At 36.9% G+C, this 21159-nt stretch overlaps 1 protein-coding gene across 2 annotated transcripts in view; it reads right to left on the reverse strand.

Moving 5' to 3' along the window:
• tprb (translocated promoter region b, nuclear basket protein) overlaps positions 1-21159 on the reverse strand; it is an 87621-nt gene that overhangs the window by 31759 nt on the left and 34703 nt on the right. For both annotated transcript variants that reach the window (XM_039735582.1, XM_039735581.1), the window contains exons 22-29: positions 17434-17600; positions 17098-17250; positions 13163-13279; positions 11477-11680; positions 11130-11317; positions 8861-9008; positions 1742-1879; positions 1375-1506 (exon numbers count right to left, since the gene is read on the reverse strand). In XM_039735582.1, coding sequence (XP_039591516.1) covers positions 1375-1506; positions 1742-1879; positions 8861-9008; positions 11130-11317; positions 11477-11680; positions 13163-13279; positions 17098-17250; positions 17434-17600 — 1247 coding nt within the window. The remainder of the gene's footprint in view (positions 1-1374; positions 1507-1741; positions 1880-8860; positions 9009-11129; positions 11318-11476; positions 11681-13162; positions 13280-17097; positions 17251-17433; positions 17601-21159) is intronic.

A 21159-nucleotide genomic window follows, 5' to 3' on the forward strand; every position in this document is an offset into this window, starting at 1 on the left:
TTAACGCCAGGCTGAATTTAAAATGCCCTTAGTGACCTTGCAAATCAACAGGTGTAAATATAAATACTTTCTCTAAACATTCAGTGTAGTGTAAAGCTTTCCCTTTCAAAGCATTCTTCAAAAACAATGAATCCATCATTACTACGCAAAATGCCTTCCAAACACTTCAGAAAACAATTCTTCAGTGGGTGGCTAAATTTAGACAGACGGGTACAACGTTGAACAGAAAATCTACAGGCCATCCTCAGACTGCACAAACACCTGAAAACATCCAAGCTGTAAGGGCATCAATTCCTCTCCTAGACGTTAAGTAACGCAAACATGCTTCTGGCTTAGGCATTTCCAACACGCCTGAGGAGGATTTTGCATGAGGATTTTAATTTCCATCCACACAAATGGCAGAGACACTGGGAGAGCCGCAGACAGTTGTGAGTGAACATTCTGCAAACCATTCATTGAGATGCCATCATCATTTGCAGCGATAAGGCACATTTCCATTTGAATGGTTGTGTAAATAAGAAAACTTTCACTACTGAGTTGAAACCAAGCCTCATGAACTTCAGAGACCCCTGCACAGTGAGTGTGTTACAGTTTGGTGTGCTGTTGCAGAATTTGACATTGTAGGCATTTACTTTTTTGAGAAGGAGGGAGCAACAGTCACCGTCACTTCAGAAGGTTACATTGAAATGCTAGAGAACTTTTTACAGCCCCAACTGGAAGAAATGGATGTAGTGGATTCTTGATTTAAACAGGATGGAGCAACACCTCATACAGCATGGAGATCCATGCAAGTCTTGCAGATGTTTCTGGGGAAACTGATCTCCCTGTGTGGCAATTTCTTCTGGTGGGGGGGTATCTCAAGTCGAAGGTATACACACAGACCTCAAAACCTTGAACCCCTCAAGGCCACTACTCCCCTAGAAAATGGCCAAACGAGTTCTGCAAGCATTCAGAAATCGTCTCAGAGTGTATTACTAATGATGGCCACCACCTTGAAGATATTTTTAAAACACAGTGAAAAAAAAATCTATTTTGTATACCCTTTCTTGTGTTGTAATGAAATTTATCCTGTAGTGTTTTTTCACAACAAACATTTGAAATGTGGTCATTTTAAGCTGACCCTGTATATTTCATCATCCTAAAGTTTCAAAGATCAAGGATTTTTCTTAGTGAATGGTACAGAACTCAACGGCACACAGTTCAGGACTTGTATAATAGCAATTCAAGGACAACTAAAGCTGTTCTGAATGTAAAAGGGTGGCACTACACCTTAAGTTCTTGAAATATATCTCGTTATTCCTGTTAGTTTGTCCATTTCACCAATTAAAAATCTGAAACTATAAAATTCAAAGGGAATACTTTAGTAAAATATACCTGAACACGTCCTTTCCAACGTTTAACATCTTCTTCTAACAATTTCTTCTCTGCTTGCAACATACCACTTCGCTCACTTAATTCAGCATTTGATTCCTGCAGTGGCAAAATATCTGCTTCTAATTTGCGTACCTAGTGGTACAAAACAGACAGTGAATGTTGGACAATCATACTCCTGCAACATTAACCTTAAAGTTAATGAAGAAAAAGAGGTCAGAGTTTCACTAACATATCTTAAACATATTACAACATATTTTAGTGCATTATGCTTACCAGCACAAGTTTAAGGAGAAAATTTAGCATGTCTAAATAAGAAAGGTGCTAATAAAGTTCTCTGTCACAAAGACTGAAATGCAGACAAAAATACCTTAGCTTGTGCCTGCTGCATTTCTTGCTCTATTCTTTCTTTCTCTTCTCTCAACATTTTATTGGTTTCCACCAGAACATTCATGTTTTCCATCTTCTTCATAAGTTCTTCATGCTGAGCCAGTGTTTTCGTTGTTACCTTATTTGGGGCAAAAACACTACTATTTTAAGTTTGTAAATAATGCAATTAATATGAAATACAAAACAAGCATACCACATGAGAATTTACAACATGTAAAAACGTATCCTTTTTGATAACTTCAACATTGAAATCCAGTTAATTCAATGACAATTCTAATTATTAAATTTTAGTCAGCCCTTCATTTCTTCTTGTACTTCTCTCCCAAATATTTGATATCTGTTATAAGTGTAACAGAAGGTTGTCATCTTTAAAATAAAATTCCAACTGTGCATGTTGTTCCTTTGGTAAGATATGCTATTTCTATATATAAGCCAAAGAAAGCACCACATTACAGATGAGCAGGTCTGTTTATCTCCAAAGATCCCACTGACAAAAATCTTAGAAACACTGGATAGCTGGGGAAAGAGTTATCGATAAAATCCAGCCATTACAATATCATAATGTTATGGACATATTGCTTTGATTTATGTACACAGGCATCAAGACGGACTTATCGAGCAAAAGGATGATTAACAGTTTCCCATTTCTTCGATCAGTCATATGATATGGTGCGTGTATACTTTCAATATAATTTTGCTTGTGAAATAGTGCAGGACCAGTTACATCAACTAGGAATGAGTTGCCTCAAGACTGAGCTGGCATTATGACATCAATAGCAACAGCACCTATAAAAATGGCAACTCTGCAGTCATATGGGCTTTTCAAACTAGTGCAGGAAGGGGCAAGCAGTCCTTTTAAAGATAGCAAGCCACCTCAAAGAGCCATGTAATGAGCAGGGATATGGGATATCAAATCTAACCTTTTTCCAGTAGTAACTGACATGTTGGAGCACAAAACGAAACCGATTCCATGGATCTGCTTGATAAAATATCTTAAGAAATATACTGTTTAATTACATGAAGTTGTGTCGAAAATCTCCAGAAAAAGACTCTTAAGCCAAACAGTACAACTTTGCAGTGGTATGAGATATGAAATCTAAACCTAGTACAGTGAAGGCTGACAGGCTGCAGCACAAAACAAATTTGATTCTAGGGTTATGTATCACGAAATGTCAGATATGTACTATAAAATCCAGTTTTTATAAAGAAATCCAAAAAAAGCCTACATTTTTACTGTTGTATTTTGTTAATACCTGTGTGAAACAAATGTTATTCATATAAATACTTGGCGATTTGGTGTCTCCTGGAGAAATTTATTGCAATTTGGGATCTCAAGCATAGTCTTTTGCAACATCACCTCCATCAAAACCCATGTGGCATTATTTCTTAGTCCTATTTGAAAACACACACTAATTGCATAGTTATACAGATATTTAAAATAAAGATTGATTGACTGAAATCTGATCCTTTTGGGGGAGGAAGGCAAGTATAATGAGTATGCACAAATAATTATTTCTCTTAATCTCCTTGGCGTTATCCCCCACCCCCAAGCACCTCTCAGCCTCAGGCTTGTATATAAAAAACAAGCAATCATGAGTGCCTCTCCATTTAAGCGATTATATTCTGTTAAATCTGAATCATTCCCAGAACAGTATTCTGTTACTGTCTTGTGGATAAAACAACATGCTACCCCCCACCCAAAAAAAAAAAAAAAAAAAAAAGAAATTGTGCTTTGTCACTATGGTAAATCATGAATATTCAGGAGTAGGGAACAATCTTTAATCAAGCCACAAATGGAATGCAAATGTTAAGCTATAAAGTCAGATTTCGATCGAACAAAGTGAAGAATTAGTTCAATCAAGCAATCATGACAATATGAATTTGTCATTAAATGCCGACATGCAGTAGATAATGACACTGATTCGTACAGAGTGTATAACCAAATGACCATGATATGCCTGGTGAACTCAGTCGCATAAAAGATTCAGCTTGGCAAAAAGATACGATTGTGATCAAGTGGAAGGACATTAAATAAATTAGCCACCTAAGCACTGTTCACAATGCAGCAACTGTCAATGCTCATGTGAGAGGAATTTTGAATGTCATTAAGCCTTTGCAGTGGTAGCCTACAATTTCAATGGACATCATCAATCATCCAGATGAGGCGCTGGCTGTAGCCTCTCATGGGCAAGCAACAGAAAAAAATGAGAAAAGTACATGAAGGAACACACTTCAACTGCTCCATAGGCAAAAAGACTGTGTTGGTGATGGTTTCAAATATCACAGGAAGGACATACTAAATCTGTTTCAGTAGAGCAGTGGACACTTGACTGACCTTTCCGATTACATTTATGTTGAAATTTTGATATAGGTTTTGGTTACGCACAATACATGGTTAAATCAAAAAGTAACGGTAATTTGAACAATAAAACGGTACCCATAATGTATACAAGAAGGACATCGGCAAAGTGTCCATGTTCCTTTGACCTTGGCTTCATCTAGACTTAACAGCAGAGTGCTGTACTGTGCTTGTTTGAACTACCAATAAGTCATCACAAACGTGTTGTATTAAATCACCTTATATCTGCTGTGATACATTTTGGTTTACCCTAGTCATTTCTTCCTGTTGAAAATAAATTGAATATTTTTGGCTCATTTTTCTGAGGTTAAACACTAAGGAGGCTACAAAGTCTCAGTCTTCAGTTTCATAAGTGCACAATTAACTAGGCCTGAATGAGATAGCATTTGTTAAATAAATTAACCTTAGACAAAGGAAATTGCTAAATAGAGAACAATAAAATGAAGGCATGGTAGTATAGTAGGTGGTGCTGCTGCACGTATCCAGTGCCCTAGGTTTGAACATGATGCCTGAATGTTGGGAACCTTGGTTTTGCATATTGCTCAAGTTTGTGCTCATGTTTTACTCCCATATCCCCAATGATGTTCACAGTAGTTTAAGTAGTGATAAGACATTGGCCCTGAGGCTGTCTAATGTCTCTGAATGGATGAATAGTAATTTTCTCAAACTAAATAAAGAGAAAACTGAAATTTTAGTAATTGGCAATAATGGATTCAATGAGGTTATCAGAACTTGATGCACTAGGATTAAATGTTAAGACGGAAGTAAAAAAAAGTAGGGGTAACCGTTGACTGTAATCTGAATTTTAAAATCGCATATTCATCAGACCACTAGGACAGCATTTTTTCACTTAAAAAACATAGCAAAAGTTAGACCTCTTATATCATTGAAAGATGCTGAGAAATTAATTCACGCTTTTGTTTTCAGGAGACTAGATTGCTGTAACGCACTCCTCTCAGGACTACCCAAAAAAGACATAAATCACTTGCAACAAGTGCACAATGCAGCTGCTAGAATCCTAACTGGGAAAAAAAAATCCGAACACATTTCTCCAGTTTTGATGTCACTACACTGGTTGCCTGTGTCATTCAGGATTGACTTTAAAATACTGCTTATGGTTTATAAAGCCTTAAATAATCTCGCTCCATCTTATATCGGAATGCCTGACACGTTACATTCCAAATCGTAACCTTAGATTTTCAAAGGAGTGTCTCTTTATAATTCCAAAAGCTAAACTTAAAAGAAGTGGTGAGGCGGCCTTCTGCTGTTATGCACCCAAAATCTGGAATAGCCTGCCAATAGGAATTCGCCAGGCAAATACAGTAGAGCAACTTTAAAATGGCTTTCTCCTAACTTCACTTTAACTTAATCCTGATACTCTGTATGTTCAATTCATCATAATAACTATTCATAGTGGCTCTAAAATCCGTACTGACCCCTACTCTTTCGGTCTCTTTTTCCGGTTTCTTTGTGGTGGTGCCCTGCGCCGCCGCCACCACCACCTACTCAAAGCATCATGATGCACCAACATTGATGGACTGAAAGCCAGAAGTCTACGTGACCATCATCATCAGGTCCTTCCATGAAAACCCTAAATACAAAGAGGACTGTTTGACTTATGTTAGGTAGATTGCCCAGAGGGGACTGGGCAGTCTCGTGATCTGGAACCCCTACAGATTTTATTTTTTTTCTCCAGCCTTTGGAGTTTTTTTTTGTTTTTGTTTTTTCTGTCCACCCTGGCCATCAGACCTTACTTATTCTATGTTAATTAATGTTGACTTATGTTTATTTTTTATTGTGTCTTCTATTTTTCTATTCATTTTGTAAAGCACTTTGAGCTACATTCTTTTGTATGAATATGTGCTATATAAATAAATGTTGATTGATTGATTGATAATAAATACTACAAAAATCTCACAAGTTTAAAGGCAAGTGTATGTTTGTTCATATACATTTCTGCTTTATGATTCAAATTTATTCATTAAAACATTTACAAAAGTTAAAAAGTAAAAAATTGGCTTCAAAAAATGAGTATTTTTGCTTAGTTCTTAAAGGGGTAAATTATCAAAAACTCCAATAAGATTTTTCTTCATTTATTACTATAAAATAAGGACATTTGCCTATGCTTTTTATGCTTCTGCACGTGAAGCACATTATGATTTCATTTATAGAAATCTAAGCTTGCTGCAATTACTGTTATTTCTTTGTGTGCTTTAACAACTGTTACATTTTTGTTATTACTGGTTAGAATCACAAATGTCATGACTAATTCTTTTTAATTTCTGGAATTACTGCTTATCTCCCTTTATCTATAATAATTTCTTACTGGTATATTCATGGGTGCCATGTCTGTTATGAACACAAGGAAAGGACTCAGGCTTGTTCCGGACAAGAGCATTCATGAGAACATAAGTGAAAATTTGGACAAGACATGACAATATCTTTTAATTTCTGGTAAGCATCTTGGCCTGATTTATTTAACTGTTGAGAATTTAAGTTTACTGAACACTACCCTCTTGATAGGTACTGACCATGAACAAGTCACTTCAACAGCCTGTACTGAAATTAGAAAAAAAAAAAGTAACCAGTTGTATTTCATATGTTGCAAGTCACCATGGATAAAAGCATTAGTTAAATAGTAAATACTAGGCAATCCACGGCGTACCAAAACGCTGCATAATCAGGCTGGATTTTTAATAAATTTTAAGCACTGGGAGAAAATTAACATTTGAAAAATCGGTAATGTAGTAAATCAGCCAAAAAAGCAACATTGTAACAATGCACGGAACGAACCAACACAATCGTCCGTGCGGCGCGGAGGGTGGAACGGGAGGAGAGGAGAAGGGAGTTCGTTACGCTCCCTCCGTCATGCTAGTCTGCTGATTTCTCGTTCAGTTTGCACTGCCTGCTCATGTGCCCACCTCCAACTCATCACTCAAGTCGTTGTTGTCTTTGCAGTCCAGATGCACCTATGACTCACGTAGACTTTTCATTGCTCTGTGCGGTTTTGGCTGCCTTTCTATATATAATCGACCAAATCGGGTGTGTACAAAGTGCAGGAGCATCTAAGAAGATGCACGTTTGTCGCGGAGGCGAATTGCTGTATGTAGCGTGTAAAACCGTTTGCTATGGTGCACGTGGTCGTGCATCGTAACCGAAAACTTGGTTTTTAAAGACTGCTTATTTCATTGTGTTTTAACCTCAGTTGTAAAGGAATGTTTTAAGGATCCCATGGGATACCCCTGGCAAACCGTTTTATACACTGCATATGGCGATTCACCTCCGCGAGAAACACGCCTCTATGAACAGACAACGTGGCTCGGAGTAGCATGTGGCCTCTACGACAGAAATTTAAATGACGCAGTTTTTTCTGTGTCGTCGCGTCCGAGTTGGTGGGCGTGGCTCTGCGAGTTGTCGTCGTATCCAATGGTCTTGGAGTTGGTGGCCGTGGCTCATTCCTGCGTGCGCCATAGGTGTCTCACTTGTCGGCGGCTTAGTGAATCCACGCCCCTTCCAGCGTGCTCTCCATGGTTATCTCAATATCACTAGAGCGCTTTGAACATACTGTACAAAATTGACAATGAGTAAAATAGTCCTGCCTATGATCAATTCCTGTTTTTCCTAGTGACTTGCCTTTTACTGATCCATCATTGCAAATCAGTAGGAATAACATACATCTGACTATAGTACATATTAGACATTTACGATTCACTTGTCTTCGTTGTTCACTGAAGTACTGTATTTCTTTTCATGGTTTTCATCTGTTGTACACAGTTCACCTTTAAAGTTTACAGATGCAAATTTATGAATTGCAATAGTTCAAGTGGATATACCGAAGCGCCAGTGCCCTGTGTGTTACACTGATATACAGTATTAAAGCTACTAATGCATGCACTTTGAGAGTTAATACTGTTTCTGTGGCTTCTCCATTAGAAGTTTAAGGACAGCGATCTATGAGTGACACGAGTACTGAATGATTTAAGCGCTACAATCAAAGAGGGGGAGGGCTGAGTGAGGTGGAGTCAGTTCCCCTTGTTTTCAGTGCCACAACAGTCAATTACATGCAAGATAAGATGTGAGCCAGTATGCATCTATGAGTGCATCTAGTCAACAGCAAATCACTGTTGACCTTTGCCAAAATTTTTTCCGTTTCACAAACTGATTGGTTCGCCTCCCGGGTCCTACCTGTCTGGAGTTTGCATGTTTTCCCCGTGTCTGCGTGGGTTTCCTCTGGGTACTCCGGTTTCCTCCAACAGTCTAAAGACATGCAGGTGAGGTGCATTGGTGATTCTAAATTGTCCCTAGTGTGTGCTTGGTGTGTGCCCTACGGTGGGCTGGCGCCTTACCAGGGCTTTGTTTCCTACCTTGCGCCCTGAGTTGGCCGAGATTGGCTCCAGCAGAAACCCCGTGACCCTGTGGGGTGTACTCATTTTTGTTGCCAGTGGTTTAGACATTAATGGCTGTGAGTTGAGTTTATTTGAAGGGACAGCAAATTTACACTGTTAAACAAGCTGTACACTGACTACTTTACATTGTATTAAAGTGTCATATCTTCAGTGTTGTCCCATGAAGATATAATAAAATATTTTTGAGAGATACTGTACTTACACAAAAAGCTGACTTTACAAATTTCCTTAAACCAAGCAAAACAATTTATAACTTTTCTTTTAAAAACACACTTAATTTCTCACATCCAGCCAGTACATTAAAATACTGAATTGTAAAATTTTTCTGGTGTACCTGCATTTTTTCCCGCTCTGCATTCAGACTGTCTTGCAGTTCTTTTTGTTCTCTCTCCAGATGTTCCACTCTTTGACGGTAACGCAGACTCTCAACCTGAGCAACTTCATATTTTGTTTCTGCTATTTCTTTTTCTCTACGCACAAATCTTTAATTGGGGATGGGGAGAATATGGAGAAAAGTTTAAAATGGTACATAACAAAAATAATGCCACATCATACTAGAAATTTAGACAGCCATGCTGAGAGTTTTATTCTATTTAGAGTACACAGTTCATGCAATCTCCTTCCCTAATAGGAAGGAAATAAACCCTACTCACAGCTGAGCCAGAGAGATTCTCAAACATTCATGACTATTTTGACCAAGTATGTAGGCATTAAAAAATTGATAAAAACAAAACTAAGAAAAAAGTGGTATGAATAAAGGCAGGTTTGCGATTTTAATTGAACACCCATTTGTACTCATGACTGTGGGGAAGGGGTTTGCAGAACAGAGGTTTTGTGAAAACCTCATTGTCCAACTAACAGACCACGCTCTGTCTTGGCTGTATACAAAAGCCAAGGACATTTTCAAAACAGGTAACTTGGGAAAGGTAGAACATATGTTCCACATCGTACATTGTAATAATTTGCCAGAAAAGAAATGCCTTTAAGCAATGTCTACCACAATGCAATAAAGCAGCAAAAGAAACCTTGCTAAAATACAGTGGAGTCAAAAAATTCTTACATTCACAAAAACACCTTGCCAGTGTGATGACATGGAATTTGAAAAGTGCCATAACCAACACCAAAAATGTCTTTGAAGCTAAAGTGATCAACTGAATATGGTCACAGTATGCTTGCATTTACAAAAGGAATACAAACTCCATGGTAACAGGGCACAAGTTTCTACTTTGTATTAAAATGACAGGCAATATAAAAATATATATATATTTGCCTTGAATAAAAGTAGCATGAAGGGATTTTATATCTTAGCAAACATCTCTAAAACTACTCTTAATCCTTTTATTTTTACAGTTTAACTCCATGGGAGTGAATGAAAATTATTCAAAACCTTAATAGCAGCTATGTAACAGATAAGGTTAAACAATTAATAGAAAACTGAAAAGAGGCATATCTTTACCTACATACAAGTACTTTAACAAAAATAATGCTGCTGTATCATTCAAGCAATGGGATTGATTCTGATATTAATTTTAGCACTTCTATATTTAGTAAAGCTGAATTAAGAATTATTCAATGTACAAGCGATTGACTCCTCAGTATCCAGGGATAAGATTTACTTACTACCTTCAGGAATTAAGAAAGAAGACATTCATCTACATAAAAGCATGGATAGTATTTGCTACAAAGCATGAGAAGTTAACATATGGAAGATTTTATAGTCAAATGAGACTACAATGGAACTTTTTGCAACACAAGTACAGCACAATATTGCAGGAGACCTTGTTACGGTCGGCTATTAACCTATGGCTTGGGAGAAGATTCATCTTTCAACATGACAATGACCCTAAGTATGAAGCCAAAGCAACACTGGAATGACTCAGAAAAACAAAGGTGAATGTTTTGGAATTGTCTAATAAGTCAAAACTCCCGATCTTAACTCTACTGAAAATCTGTGGCACAATTTGAAAATTGCTGTCCAGAGGCACCACCCCACCCATCTAGAGGATTTCTGTAAATCATGCCAACATGCATTAAGAAGAATCTCTCCTGAACAATGTGAAAAACTGGTGCATAATTACTGCAAAAAGAAAAAATTACCACAAAAAAGGGTACTTGACAAGGCTTTAATGTGTAATGCTTGAATACTTGTGCAAACTTGAGTTTTTCTTCCTTAGTAAAAATAGACAGAAAATGGTTTATTTTGAATTTGGAAATGCCTAAAAGTTCACATTAAAATACCAAATAAAATAAATGTGCAAAAATCATTGGTCATGCACAAAATGAAGCCTTTCAAGGGAGTGAAGTATTTTTGCACACCACTGTATTTACATGCATTAAAATGCATAAAATGTTAGCTAGAAAATAATTCTACAAATTGTAGAATTTTGTTAAGGGTACAGGTATAGCATAACCAATGTAAACATAAAATCTACATCTCTTTAGTACCTTTTTTCTTAAAAGCAGATAGGTGTAACCTACAACTACTCAGTAATTTAGGCTTTGAAAATAACATTTTAATATTAGTTATTTTGTAGAAGATGTACAAAAGGAACTACTTTGAACAAAAGCACTGCCCAAAATACAACACTGAAAATGTCTATTACCGAAGAATTTCCAGGATCTGCTCCTGGGACTTTCCTTCTTCATTAAGCGATATGTTCAAGTTACTGTCCTGTACAGCCTGCTGTACAGATGCCACCATCTTATTACCAAGTGCTTCTATCTGTTCATGCAGCAAGTTGTTCTGCTTTAGCAAATCTTCACAACGGGATGCCAGTTTAGTCACTTCTTCCTAACCATCACAAAGTTGACAGAAAGTGAAGGAAAGAAAAAAATTCCAGACTTGTAAAATGCACATTTAAAGCAATAAATTTAAGATTTAAGTATAGTAAACAACTCACTTGTACATAGCTTAGTACCTTTTAACATTGTAGATAATATAAAAGTATACCTTTAGTATTCCTTCTCGCTCATCCCAAGATTTCTGACACTCTTTCAGCTGAGCTTCGGCTTTCTGTGCTTTGTCTTCCAGCTGTTGTCGCATCTGAGAAGTCTGACCTGCTTGTTTTTTTGCAGCCTGCAATGCCTCCACATCAGCAGCATGCAACATTAATTCACGCTCATATTTATTTTGTGCTTCAGCAGCCAACTTTGCCTAATTGGAAGAAAAAATGTAATAGAGACATTATTAAATCTAAGCTCCTTTGTTTAAACAAATGCTGGACTAAGAAATTAAAAAGGTTCTTAAGAGTTATTCTTACAGTAATGATTGGCCAAATTAAATACCTCCTTAAGAGCTATGCGCAAAGTGAGAAAAGGGAAAACTACAACTTAAGAGTAGCAGCCTGATAAAAATCTATCAAACCAGAAGAGTAACAGCAAGTTACCACTTACGAGTTTAAAGCTAGACAGCTCATATTACATTGAAGATATTTCAGACATAAGCCATTAGCATATGAACATGTGGAAGAAAGTTTAAATAAACTATTATAAAAAACTAGGGATGAGACGAGAGAGAGAGAGAGACACACACACACACACTTCAGAGAGAGACACACACACACACTTTACAGCGGAAGCAGCCAAAAGAGGAAGAAGATACAAAAAGTACTCATTCCACACACTTCATAGAATACCCAGGTGTAAATAAGTCATTTTCATTCCTTTCCACTCAGTAACGTTAAACTTGCTGTGCATCACAACACAGTTTTGGCATAAGAGCCTAAAATGCATAACTCTTGATATGGAACTAAATAAAATGTCTGACAACAAAAAAACACAGTAAAAAGTTAGTTTAACTCACTCAAACCCTCCTCGTTCATTCCCATTCAGAGGAGTGCTTTACTGATATTACATAATACTGATATTACGCACCCCTATGGCTGCGTCTATTCTGGCATTTAGTAGGTGTTTGGCTTTGTGCTTTTTTAAAAAAAAAAAAAAAACTACTGTCCAAGTTCACAGTTCCTTACATTTCTAAAAAAAACTACTACTAACATTTTGCTACTGATCTCAGTTTGAAGGAGGCTTATAATGCATGCAGGTTGTTTTTTTTTTATTACATGGTGCAAAGGACAATGCTAACCACAATACCAAAATTAATACTACAGTAATATGTTGATTTGACTTTCATTCAGCAACTTTTTTGCTGGATGGAATGGTGGCACAGTGGTAGTGCTACTGCCTCAAAATAATGTCACTGGGATTCAAGTCCTAAGTGTAGAGTTTTAAAGTTCTCTCTGTGTTCCTATTAGTTTCCACTGGTTGCTCTAGATTCCTCCAACGGTTACTCCAAGCTAATATTGTTTACAAAGAATTAGGACCGCCTTTCTTGCATCGCTATTACTTGTTTCCACATCTGATTTGCTCTTGCAAGATGATCTTTTATGTGGCAGTTTAAAATCATCACTCCAGTTTATGAGTATGTCATCAGTTTTCCAACAAAACAGCTTGTAAAATGCAAGCTTCATTTATTACTAGTAAATAAAACTTGGGCTTGCTGAATACCCAATATCTCAAGCCACTTGAAAACAGTATTACCATTAAAAAAATAAAATAAATAAATAAAAAAACATTACTTAAAACCACCAAACAGATTTTCATGATGAACGTCAAATTCTTTCAAATCATTACTCACTTGTTGCTGGCTATCCTGTGAGGCCTTCTGCTCATGAGATGCAGCTATTGCTGCCCGTTGAAGGGCTTCTTGAAGTTCTGCCTGAATACTTGTTAAATTTTTCTTAAGTTCAGATACCTGTAAAAAGGCAAATTTATTACAATGTGATTTAATTGCATTCAACATTTTGCTAGAATCAAAGCAAACAATTTTAATCATGCGTCTGTTCAGTTATTCTTAGTGAAAAATCCAAAACATGAAGATTTGAAAAATTAAACCACCAGGAGTTTAACATTTGAAATTTTAGTTCATTTGACCCACCTATTAAAAATTATTCTTCTTATGTGTTATTAACTAAGATCTACTTTATACATTGGGGCAATCTCACAAAAGCAAATGTCACAAACCTGACAAATAATTTCTCGATAAACCCGATTTGAAAAATGTGTTATAAAAGCAGCTCTAAAGAGTTGTGCAAATGAAGCTTGCTATTCAGTAAATCACAGGCTTAATACATTTACATTTGTTACATGCACAACCACAGTGAGGCATTACACAGGCATATTGCAGGTGGTTAAAAAAACAACCCATTGAATACTGCTTGACACAAATTTGCTAAAGAATTCACTGGCTGAAAGTACTCAGTGTTAGCGTGTCAGTGAAGGGATTTGTACCATTGTTCATAATGAGAAGTTTTTCTTTTAATTCTCTCCTTTGCTACTACCTGCAGGGTGTTTAGAGTGTGTTCTATAATGAAGCCCGATTAACTTTTTTGGCGCTTTTCCACTGCATAGTACGGCACGACACGGTTTAGTTCAGCTCACTTTTGGGAGGTTTTCCACTGGGAACAGTCAGTACCTGGTACTTTTTTTAGTACCACCTCAGCCGAGGTTCCAAGCGCGCCGAACCGTTACCAAACCGTGACGTGTAAACTCTGCTGGTCACCGATTGGCCGGAGAAAATCGTCATTACTGCGTCACTGAACTAGCGATACGAGACACAACAGACCCGCTAGATTTTTAGCGCAGCCAGCGAAGGTTCGGACGCACCATTTTGTTTTAACCAAAAATGGCTGTTTCGTGGTCTATTGAGGAAGTACAGACGTTCCTCTCATTGGTAGCCGAGGAGCGGATCCAGCGAGAGCTGGATGGGGCGACGCGGCGCAACTAACACGACACGTGAATAATCCCGCCCACTCTAAAGCGGTACTAAACTGCAGTCGAAACGCAAACCGAGCCGAACTGAGCCGAACCAAGGTGAGCTGTACTGAACCGTACTATGCAGTGGAAAAGCGCCATTTGATTCGGTGGGCCTCCCTTGAAGATATTACCGACCTAAAAACTATAGCATAGAAAAAGCACACTGGCCATCATAGAGGTGCAGAAGATGTGAAGGATGTAGTTGCCTACATTAAAATGAACAGTTCCCCAAGAAAAAAAAAAAAACCTGCTCTCCCCGTTCTGATATCATTCAACAAGTCACTGATGTGGACCACCAAGAACTTGTGGGATTGCACCATGTATACATCCACACCCTGAAAAGTAACTGGACAGTGTTTCTTTGGTGCAGTGAAACTCGCCAGTTCCTTGGCTTTGCTGATTTTTAGATGCAACCAGTTTTTGCACAAAGAAATGAAAGCTTTCCACCCAACTCCTCCTGTACTCTACTCTGTCTCAATCCTCTTGTCAATACACCACATTAGTGCAGAATAATCTGAAAATTTTTGCGAGACACATGACCTTGTTATAGTCTAAAATGTACAGAGTAAAGAGAAATGGGAGACAGAACTATTCCTTGTGGTGTTCCAGTGTTGCGGACATTCATATCAGAAAAATGGTCCTTGAGCCTCACAAAAACTGTGGTCTGTCAGAGAGATAGTCTAGGGTACCTCAGGTTCATCCACCTTCATATTTCGGAGCATACACCATAAATAATTGGCTGGATGGTACTGAAGGCACTAGAGAAACCAAAAGCAATCCTCACAGTACTGCCAGCTTTATCCAGGTGATAAGGCTTGTGGAATTTAACTGCATACTTCTCTCCAATCTTTTCCCGACTGGCATACCGCAGTGTTTCCAGGTGGTTTACCATAAGAGGACTCAGTCCAGGACCAGCCTCACAAAAGGTCTTCATGATGTAGATACAAGTGCCACTTTAAGTAGGCATTAGGCGAAGAGGTACCTGCCTATTTTCAAACAAGAACAATGCACAATATTTTCCACAGAAGCTGCACTGAATGGAGTTTTAAGGACAGACTGAACAAATAACAAAGAATACCACAAAGATAGTCAGTACAGGCCTCTAGTAATCGAGGGAAGACACCATCTGGTTCCACGGCTTTTCCTATATGTTGGTGTTCAGTTATTGACAGCCTAAACCAATGGTCTGAGGTGGACTTGTCAGTGGACATTCCGGCTGACACGGTAGAAGATGATGATGTAACAGGGATGGTGTGGGAAGACAAGTCATTGAAAGAAAGTGGCAGTGGGAGGTAAAGTCAATTAAAAATTGGCTTAGAGTGTTAGTTTTCTCCACATTTCCTTCCAGCACCTCAAGCCCTGGAATGCATGAGTCCATGTAATTATGCCCAATCCTTTCCAGACATCCTTCATGTTATTCTAAGTGAGTATGTTTTCTATTTTAGCTTTGTAAGCGTCCTCTCCTTCACTCAGCTTTTTCTTTGGCATTTAGCAAGTCAGAGTTTCTGGAAAGAATCGTTGCCTCCAATTTATTATGTAAATGAAGACTGACTGAAAATTGCTGGAAATGTGTCAGAACCTTAAGGAAAATGTACAAAAAATACTTTATTAAAGCTTAATTTAAAATTAAAGCTTTGAAAATATACCTGACTTATGAAAAGTAATTTAATGTGTACAAAGAAACACTTTGGAGAATTCCACAAAATCCAGTGCAGGCTACAAAGATTAAAAATTTGCATTGCTCACAAGCAATCGAGAGCAGTGTTTCTTTACTACTGTGGATGGTGGGTTGGCATCATTGTGTGTGCAAGTGGGTCCCCTAAGCAACTAACAGAGCTATGTGACATTTCTCTCCATTTATATCTGCACTTGTCTCACCCACACTTAACGGTCTTACGTTAGTGTGCCTTTCAGAGAGATGCCATTCAACCTAATATTTGCACTCTTTTCACTAGGTAGAAGAAATTCGATTGCACAGATATCATCAGTGCTCATTACACCATAATGGACAAACGCGCTTGTGCATCAGTAAACTTAAAAACAGGTAAAACTGGGTTGCAAGACCATCAAGGTTGAGAAACAGTAAAAATCTCCCTTCACTGAACAGTCGAGACACAAAAATTGACATTCAGTTCTAGCAAAATAAAGAGGCCTACTCGGCAATTTCAAAAGATCACAGCCATAATCATATAGGAATCAGAGAGCCACAATATTAATCTTTATTGAATAAAAGGCCCCTCTGCCAAAATAAAATCCATCATACTAACCAAAGAAAATTAATGTGTTTTGAATACCTCAAACTGGTAACAAAAATTACATCATGATTGCATTTGTAATATGCAAACACTTTTATATTTTCATATTCAAAGCAGTATAATTATTACAGTAATGCCATCATTTCATCTACCTTGCCTTTAACAAAAATACATGAACAATTAACAGTAGTGCCAGCATGGTTTTGTGTTTCACCACAGTATATTGAATCATTTGCAACACAGGGTGATATAGTTTAATGCTTTAATATAACAGATTCTTTGTTTAAAACATTCAATGTGTTACTGGATCTTACTCAATATGGACTCAGGATAACAAAATCATGGAAATACTTTTCAAACTGTGCTCAGCAAGTGGTGGAAAAATTTGGGGCTGCAGAGAAACTAATAAATTAAAAGAATTAATTTAATATCTGTTGAATATACTTACGATAAAGCATTCAAACATTGATTAAAACTGCTTAGTTCCCAGAGATTTAATTACCTGTTGTTCTAAATTTTCAATTTCTTTTCGCTTGTCTTCTTGAAGCTCTTGTTTTTCCTTCTCAGCTTCAACAAGTTTTTCCTCCAGCTGCACTTGATAATCATGAGATTCTTTCAAACGTGTTTCAATAACAGTTCTAGCTTCTTCTGTCACCTAAGATAGATTTTTGGAGAGCAATGCTTTACATTTTTGTGAACCAAGACTAAAATAATTTGACAATTTATCAAGCCCTAAACACAACCCAATGTTTTAATGTGTTTGTGGTAAGACTATTAGGTACATGTCATAGTTTTTCGGCCATTAGTGAAGACAGAATACAACTGCAAACCACAGTACCTGCTTCTCTTTGCTAAGAGAATCCTCTAGACTAAGCACCATAGACCTATATTGTTCCACATTATTTGTAGCAGTTTTGAGACGCTCTTTCAGATCATTATTTTGTTCCTCTGATTGTCTGAGTCGTGTTTGCAAGTCTTCAATATCCACTTCTGCACCTTGCCGAACTATTTAAAAGAAAAATATATTACAAAAAGTTAAAGGCTGACAGTCAAAAACACCCCCATATATTTTAAATACACATATAATGAATATGACCACTAGAAATGAATAAACCCCCTAGAAAGACAAATAGAAAAATTGACTAATATTAGTAGAAATGATTTGTAGGAGAAATATTGTTAAAGTCTAGTTTTCTTCTTTCAAACAAAACCTTTAAAGCCAGTTTAAAGAGAGCGACAGATAGAGAGATATTAGCAAACCCTGTCCCTCCTTGTACACACTACTTTAGTGATTTTGAAGCAAAACTGGAAATGAACTTCCAAAAGGAAACCTACTACTTGTTTCTTAGACTTAGTCGCTCCATTATTACACTCAGAAGTTAAATATGGTGCCCCGCATGGTACAGTACTGGGACCTTTACTGTTTGCACTATATGTTTCTATTAGGAACTATCATAATATAAAAAAAAAACAAAAAAATTAAAAAATCAATTTACATTCAACATCAGATGACACCCAATTATACCTCTTTTAAACCAAATGAACTTACTCTGAAGCTGCTTTTAATTAGTTGGGTTAGGAATTTAACACTAGAATTACCAAAGCCTACGAAAAAACTCGTAGATCCGTCCCACCTTAAAACTCTTCACACCTCTCCATCACGTCTTTTGTGTTCAAAATTTGTGGCTAAGCAGCAAACAGCCTACTATCACATTTCCCACCGGCGCACAGTTTTCTCAGCTCAAGTCTGTTTACCTGCGTGTCAGTTGCTTGGAGTTGTATAGAGTGAGAAATCAAGCATAATTACACCTTTTATTAATACTATATCATTATTTGGAACACTTGCATTTCATGTGTTCAATGTCCACACATCGTTAAAAAACGTTTTTCATGTTTTAGTCATAATTGACAAAACGTAGACATGAAGTTTGTGTGAAGCCTAAAGTCCAAATATCAAAGAAACAGTTTCACAAAAAGTACAAATATAATAGAACAAATGCACTTTTATTCAAAAATATAACTACAGAAAAACCCACATTAGAGTGCGATATTGACACGCATATGCTAAGAGCGCTGTGGTGGCGCAACGGTATCAGCTCAACTGTTAGTCTGAAGTTCACGGGTTCGATTACAGATGAGTCCATTTTGAAAAGTGAGCTGCACGTATTCTTACTATGTTAAAATAAAAACATACATTTGATTCCAATCTGTAATAGCTGGTGTAATTTATGATACTTGGAAAGGTTAGCTTTTTTTTTTTATTCTGTTATTCTCTCAGCCACGTTCACAATCCCAACTCAAACCCCCCCACCCTGCATTTGACACTGCTGTTTTCTCAGACACACTATAACAGAGGCAAATCATGATGACTGTTCGACATCGGATCAAGAATGCACTTTTGCCATCTGTGTACTTTTTATATGTACATCCTACAGCACTGCACTCGTGACTTTACGCTGAAGGAAGTAAATAAATAAATAAAAGGTAATAACATTAGATCTGGCTCTTGCATACAAAGGACTGTGCATGCGCCCAAAACATTAACATTGATATGTTACTTACATAAAAGCCAGATCTAATGTTATTTACCTTGAGTTATTTACTTATATGACAACGGATCTACATCGGATCAAGAATGCCCTTTTGCCATCGCTGTACTTTGTATATTTATATGGGAAGCTTTGCACTTGTGACTTTACGCTGTAGGAAGTAAATAAATAAATCTCTATATAGTAAAAACAGTAATTTTATTATTATATAGCAGCTTCCCTGTCTGCCTATCATATAGTGCCTTTCCTTCCTATCTATGTCTATCCCCTTAGCTGTTTTTTTATATATCTATTATACAGTGCCCTATGGGGTGCCAAACAGGCAATTATGTTTTTCGGAATATATAAAGGCATTCCTGAATATATAAAGTCGTCATCAGAATATATAAAGCGATAGAAGCGATTTAAGGTGGGACAGATCTACGAGTTTTTTCGTAGGCTCTGGTAATTCTAGTGCTACGGTAATGGATGAAACTGGTTAAGTGGATGGGCGAGAAAAAACAGAAATGCTAATTATTGGGGGCAAAGTTGGCCAAGATCTCCCAGACTATGACTGTGCAAGACTTTATAATTGTAAAAGAGAAAGTCAAAGACAATCTCGGTTTTCAATTAGCTATAGCTCATCAATTTATGAATTATTGCAAGTGCGCCATTCAGAAAAGTCCCATTATATAAAAAAAAAACTTTAAAATGTCATTCACAAATAAAACCCACAATGATGAAATTTAAGGTAACTACAATATTGATTCAAAATGGAGTGAAAATTTAATAGATTACTTTTTCCCACAATTTAAGGACATTTATCTATACTTTTCCACAACATTATTTAACACTTGTCTTTAATTTTGGAACAATTGATTTGACATACAGAAAGTCCAGAAAGCAAGGTTCAGACTCACAATGAAGGATGGCAATCTGAGTTGCATGTTAGGAAATGTTCATACTTCTGTTTGAAACTGTTCCGTCAAGTTGTGAAAATGAAGAGTTTTGCCTATTGCAGTGTACTCAAATTGATTCCAAAGTCTCAAGAATAGAGAAAAAGAAACTAAACACTGTAACAAAAGCAAAATGAACTAACCTACAGATCAATGGCTATTCTACTCTCAACTCGTTAAATAAGCATTTGAAAAACACAGAAATTGCCCAAAGGCACAGGTGCAGTGCATTTCACTCTCACCAAGTCAGCAGTACACAAACTCATTCTTTAAAAACACATTCGAATGTAAACAAATGGGTTTAAAAAAAAAAAAAAAAAATATTCACCCTCTACTAGTTTGCAGGGTGTTTCTCACGACAAAATCAGAATCACAAAAGCTTTGGCTGAGCTTCACCCAAAAATGTCAATATTCCCAAAGAATGCAACTCAAAATGCCTTGCAGGAAGGCAAATGGTACTAGTAACAGTCAATTAAGAGCTAATTCAAGCAATTTAATGCACAGCATTTGAAAACTAACACAGTACACCAATTTACCAAACAGTCTTAATATCTGAATGTCCAGTAGCTAAACACCCAATTAGCTATCTGGACCCATCCTTAATGAAGCATTCTTGAGGGATTTAAATCTTCAGTTATTTAAATAACACAGGGGTGCGGAAATCCAACACCCGACTTGTCCGACACGGGTAAATTGACCGCCGGACAAGTGTGTTTTCTGGTTTCAGTTGTCCGCGGACAAGTGCAATTTTTCTGGAGAAAAAAAGAATTAAATGTGCAGTTCAGGGGCACATTTTTACCACTACTTTCAAATTTTAAATATTTACGTACTTCGTGCGGAAACAGTTTACTTAGGCATGTTCTTCATGTATCAAATTGGTATTCAATATTGTTTACAAAATGATGGCTGATTTTTCAAAGGGGAAGCACTCTTGTGATCTTACATAAGTATTTTACCCTACTATTTACACGCTTGGAGATGCGGTCTTTTTTTTCATGCCGACATGATTTTTCATTATAATCGATATCTTTTATATATTAATAAAATTATTTTTTTCTACATAAAAATGCGGTCATTTCA

The sequence above is a fragment of the Polypterus senegalus genome, chromosome 14, assembly GCF_016835505.1.
Source record: "Polypterus senegalus isolate Bchr_013 chromosome 14, ASM1683550v1, whole genome shotgun sequence".
In the NCBI taxonomy this organism is placed as follows: domain Eukaryota; kingdom Metazoa; phylum Chordata; class Cladistia; order Polypteriformes; family Polypteridae; genus Polypterus; species Polypterus senegalus.